Consider the following 6,137-nt stretch of genomic DNA (forward strand, 5'->3'; position numbering starts at 1 on the left):
TAATCAGTTTTTAAGAAATATTTTATGAAAGAACCCAGAAAATAAGTCGTGCACTGAGTATAAAATTGGCACACAGAAGGCACTAAACAAATATTGATTTCTTTTTACATATCTGTTATGAGTTAAAGAAATGAAATAGTAAGGAAATAATATGACGTATATAGTTTTTAATCATTATCTCTTGTTTTCATCATTCGATATAGCCTTATATGTGCTCTCATGCTTTCCTGATCATGATCACCACAGTTGACACAACACAAGGAGAACAGGTATTAGAATCAAACTCACCTGGTTTGAGCAAACTCTTTGCATCCTAAGTCACAATTTTTCAATTCTACCTCAAAGGGCTGATGTGAGGAACTATGAAGAACATTGAGAAAGGTCAATAAATGTTTGCATTCTCATCCTGCCTTACCGGGGTAGAATTCCCTGGCTCCAGACCCCAGTATCATATGACTTATGGATAATGTGCTGGTTTTAGAGGTGAGGAGTGGGGACTGGTGTTCTGTTCTTAGCAGTGGTTTTTCTGCTCAGAGTAGGAGGGAGGTTGAGGGAGAACATCTGATTTCCACAGCCTATAGGAGGGAAATGCCCTTTGGGTTCTATCTCTAACTCAAAATCACTGAAGTGGTTGAGGGCAAGAGTTGATCTGGGCATTAGGCTTAGACCTCAGTCATGGTAAGAAGAACGTTTTCCCGCTGCCAAAAAGTTTGCCCAAAGCCTCCTTCATGTCTCTGTTCCTCAAACTGTAGATGAATGGGTTCAGCATGGGGATAATCACCATATAGAGGACAGCAGCCCTACTTTCCCTCTCTGAGGAGTGAGTTGATGGGGGAAGTAAGTACACACCCATAAGAGATCCGTAGAAGAGCAGAACCACCGTGAGATGAGAACCACAGGTGGAGAAGGCCTTCCAACGCCCTCCGGGAGAAGAGATGCCTAACACAGCCCAGGAAATTCGGACATAGGAGAAGACGATGAGCATGAGAGGAACAGTGAGGAACAGCAAACCCATGGAGATGATCACCAGCTCGTTAATGCGGGTGTCAGAGCAGGCAAGCTTCAGCAGAGCACTGGGATCGCAGTAGAACTGGGGGATGGCCGTCTGGGCACAGAAAGCCACACGGGTCAGCAACAGTGTGTGCATCAGAGCGGGACAGTTGGTCAGCACCCAGCACATACCCAGCATTAGTGCACAGAGTCGAGGACTCATAGCTGTGCTATAATGGAGTGGCTGGCAGATGGCTATGTAGCGGTCATACGCCATCACGGCCAGGAGGCAGTTGTCAAGGCCACCAAACATAAGGAGGAAATATAGCTGTGCAAGGCACCCAGAATAGGAGATGGTCTGACTCTGCATATGAATGTTGGCCAGCATTTTGGGGATTGAGGCAGAAGTGAAACAGGCATCAGTTAACGATAGATTGGCCAGAAAGAAGTACATGGGAGTATGGAGACGTGGGTCAGAACTGATGGCCAGGATGATGAGCAGGTTCCCCACCACAGTGACCAGGTACATGCCCAGGAAGAGGCCAAATAGAAGAGGCTGTTCTTCTATCCGCTCAGAGAGTCCTAAAAGGAGGAAGTCTGAAACAGCAGTTTGGTTCACTAGGCTTAGTTTTCCCATCCCTTGTAGTTCTTGTTATCTGTGCAGATAAAACCTTTCCATGTGACAATATTTAATTATCAGTATATTTAACAATTAAATGTTTACAATATACTAATAATTAAATATTTAATTATATGTGTATGTATTCTGTAAATTGTCAGTTTCCAGGATTATAGATTTTATATGTATATTTGTATGGCCAGAACTATACCATAAAATAAAGGAGAGTAAATGGTCCTTGCCAATGAGAATCTCTGGATCTCATTAAAGATGTAAGAAAATACCCACAAGACATTCAGAGAACATTTAAGATACTATCCAATTATGCATTTTCAGGTAAATGGATGGAGTTGGAGAGTGTCATGCTAAGCAAAGTAAGCCGATCCCCAAACCAAAGGCCAAATGTTTTCTCTGATAAGTGGATGCTGATCCATAATGGGGGGTGGGCATGGGGAAAAATGAAGGCATTTTGATTAGCAAAGGGGAGGGAGGAGAAGGGAGGGGACATGGGGCAAGAAAGATGATGGAATGAGAGGGACATCATTACCCTAGGTACATATATGGCTACATATATGGTGCTACGCTACATCGTGTACAACCAGAGAAATGAAAAGTTGTGCTGCAATTGTGTACAATGAATCAAAATGCATTCTGCTGTCACATATACCTAATTATATAAATAAATAAAGATAATATCCATTCCAATAAAATTGTGCTTTCTATGCTATAACAGGGTCCGGGGACTAAAAGATCAGTTTGATCAGAGAAGTCAGCGTTACGTATTTGGAGGAGATGAGAATTGAGGACGGCCTCGTGGGCAAAACTAGAAAAGAAATTTATGATTTCTTTAAATTCTAAAAATTTATGAATTTTTTTTCTTATTAAAGAGAAGATATATGATCTCCATCACTACCGTTCCCTCTCCCAACACACAGGCACATACACATAGGCCCACGCACATGGGCACACACATATACTTTAAAGTCTTCTCTGTGGGACTGAAAAGGAAAAGACACCCTCCTCTCCACTTGCCTCCCACTCCCTAGAAGATGACCTCATCCATTCAGACCAGGTCTGAACTGTTCCCCATCTGGGAGCACAGGACACAAGGGCTGAGGGCAGGGGGGCTCTGCCATATCCCACATTCCGTTGACTGCTGGGATGTTCCTTTCACAAGAGGGACAGGGATTCTTACTCTTCCACGGCTCTCCTTTATCTATGTCTTCTTCTCTTCTGTCATCTATTCTGGGAGCTGATATTTTAGAATCCCTGTGCCTTCACCCCTACACTTGAACTGCATCTCTCTGATATTTATTTCTTATCAGATAGGGGCAAGGTGAAATATATTGGACCTTGGCATTCTTGAATTATAATGGATGGAGTTGGAGAATATCATGCTAAGCAAAGTAGCCTCTCTGTTCTGCCCTCCTAGGATTCAGAGCAAGCTGGCATAAAAGGCCATCTCATGTTGGCCTCACAGAATTTGAGTTCTGTTTGTTTCTGTGGTTCATAGAGAGGCTTCTGATCTTAGGCAGACTCAGATTACATAACCCAGAAACTTGTGCCTGATCATTTGGCTAGTAAAGAGGTGTGTGTGTGTGTGTGTGTGTGTGTGTGTGTGTGTGTGAACCTTCCAGATCCTCACCTGTTAGAGTAAGAATCAATTTTAGGCATCTTTAAATTCTCTCCTTTAGATGGAAAATTCTCACTGAGGAACTTTCTGAGACCTTTCTGACTCCGAGTCAGGAAAGCTGGGGCTCCACTCAGTCCAGCATTCATTAGGAGCACCTGGACGGTGACTCACTATCAGCTCCCCAGTCTTTAGAAGACAGGACTGTTTCTTAGGGTTATAAAGGCTCTAGGTACACCATGTCCCAAAGTGCTCATTATAGCCAACCCCAGTGTCACTGTGAAAGTTGTGCTCCAGCCAGCTCTGGCTGGGTCCTGGGGGATCTGGGGCATCTCTTTCCCAAGGGTTAACCTCTTAGATGTGGGTCTGGGGAGTGAGATTCTCTTGCTGCACTGTAGTGCACTTCAGCCTAACCAGCAAGTCTCCTGGGAACTCCCACCTGTGCACTGGACAATTTAGTTCCTGTCCTGTGCCCTAGGTAAAACTGGGTTGAAGAAGAGATGGAGGGCATAAGCTATAATATGACCATTTATGATTTCCTTACACAGAGCAATTCTGTGACAAAGTATCCTCCAGAAAAAAACCCACAAGTCTCAAATGAGACAGTCTACATAAAGCACATTAGCCATAATGCCACTTAGAGCATATAAATCGCCTCCTATCTCCCATGTACTTACTAATACTGACTAGTTCTTGGATACTGTCAGTACATGATCAGAAGTAACATAAGCAGCTCAGGATGATGGAATTGTTATTATTTCTATTTTACAAAAACCGATGCCCAGTGAGGATAATCAATCACCTGATCAAAACCATAAGACTATTATATGGAAGGAGTGAACTTCCTACTTGTATCTGCATGACTCCAGATACCATTCTCTTAACCCCTATGCTTTATTCCAGTATTATTGTTAGTTTATTAGGATCATGCTTGAATCATTAACAATTTCATCAAACTTTTTTTTTTTGGTACTGAGAATTGAACCCAGGAGCCCACTGAGCTACATCCCCAGTCCTTTTAAATTTTTATTTAGAGACAGGATCTCACTACGTTGCCAAGGATCTCATTAAGTCTCTGAGGCTGGTCTTGAACTTGTGATCCTCCTGCTTCAGGCTCTTGAGTCACTGGGATTACAGTTGTGCGCCACTGTACCTGCCAATAACCAACTGTTTTTAAATTCGCATTTCTTTCCTTACTAGGAAGAACATTTGTTTTATCTGTTTGTTTGTTTTTAATGGTGGGTGGTGGGATTGAATCCAAGGTCTCATACATGCTAGGCAAGTGCTTTACTCCTGAAGCCTGTTTCATCTGATTTGAATGAAGCAATTATTCCTGAAATAGTCCTGTTAATATATTTGCCCTTTTCCCTAGTGAAGTGTTCATGCCTTTTTAAATGGATATTAAAGACAATAAAATAAAATTTTCATTTTTTTTTCTGTCCTAGTCATTCCATTATGTCTAAAATGTTTTAAAATTATTTTGTAGTCAAAGTTGACAGATACTTTACATTGTAATTTTTCCCCATTATCTCCATATTTAAAATCCTTTCCATTCATAATCATGGCAATTCCACTTAGCTATTTCCTATAAGTTTTAACTATTATATCAAATCTTTAATTTACTTGCAATTTATATTATAGTAGGAAAAAAGAATCTATCTGTACTTAAATACTTTTTAGTAGTCACCTGTATCTGTTCCATTTTTAGTAACGTATGCATTTGTTAGTTAGACCTAAATACCTGTAGGTAGTTTTTCCACCATCCTGGGGAAGCCCACTGCATGGGAGCAAGGTTCTGAAAGTCAACGCCTTGAGAAAATTCTACGAGCTCAAGGTGGATGCTGTATGGTCCACCAAAACTTTGAACCTGGCTTATAGAAATTCCAGACCCTCACTTTCACTGCCCATGTAGTCAAGCAAGTCACTAAGTCCAGGCCAGTTACTAAGGGAAGGAAATTAAGCACTATCACTCCATGGGAAGGCTAGCAAACTAGTTTTGACCATCTTCAGTGTACCATAGCTTGTACTCTCGCCACAAAATATTTACATATAACCCAAGACTCACTTCTTCCCAAGAGTCTCGGAATTTCATCCCATTGTAACATCGACTCAATATCCAAGATCCTGGTGACATCTAAATGAGGTTCAGGAGAAAATAAGTTTCCCTCCAATGCAGTTCCCTGTGTCCTCTTCCTCTTAATTGGAATTTGTAAGAATATAAGATTCATGTACACCCCATGCATATACCAACGAAAAGGTGATAGAGATGCGGGATGACTGCCATAGATATCCCTGATTCTTGGGGTGAGGACAGGAAGTGTTTAACTCTGCTTCGTTCCACTCTCACTGTGGCTGACAGTCCACTGATGAATAAACAGTCATCTCCCTCTTTATGGTTTTGCTTTCCACAGTTTCCGATACATGTGGTCAATTATAGTTCAAAAATATGAAATTTTAAATTATGCATGTGAGTAGCATAATAAAATCTCTAGTCACTCACTCTTCCTGCCTGGGATGTAAGTTGTCCCTGTGTCCACCATATCCATACCACATGATGCTGCCTAGTAAAATGTGTCACCACACCTGGCTCATCCTGTTCTTGTTTGTTTGTGTGTTTGTTTTTCTTTCAATGTTTAAAGAATCCATCAATGAAATCATCTGTATCTTGATATTACCATTACCATGTTGGGAAGCTTTGATAGTGAATGCCATTTAAAACTTTTTAAATTAACAATAAGAATTGTACATATTGATAGGAAACCATGGGATACTTTGATGCATGTATAATTATGTAATGTTCATATCAGGGCAAGCAGATCTACCTTCTCAAGCATTTGCCTGAATTAACCAAAAGAGAGGGAAAACCCTTCCTGACACATAAAAATATGGTGGTGAAGT

General features: G+C 41.2%; 1 protein-coding gene across 1 annotated transcript; it reads right to left on the minus strand.

The window, feature by feature from the left end:
- Window positions 1–673: 673 nt before the first annotated feature.
- LOC139701491 (olfactory receptor 1N2) lies at window positions 674–1,669 on the minus strand. The gene has a single exon (XM_071600410.1). The coding sequence runs from the start codon at window positions 1,625–1,627 to the stop codon at window positions 674–676; it is 954 nt and encodes a 317-aa protein (XP_071456511.1). The 5' UTR covers window positions 1,628–1,669.
- Window positions 1,670–6,137: the final 4,468 nt, after the last annotated feature.

The sequence above is a fragment of the Marmota flaviventris genome, chromosome 13 (genome assembly GCF_047511675.1).
Source record: "Marmota flaviventris isolate mMarFla1 chromosome 13, mMarFla1.hap1, whole genome shotgun sequence".
NCBI lineage: Eukaryota > Metazoa > Chordata > Mammalia > Rodentia > Sciuridae > Marmota > Marmota flaviventris.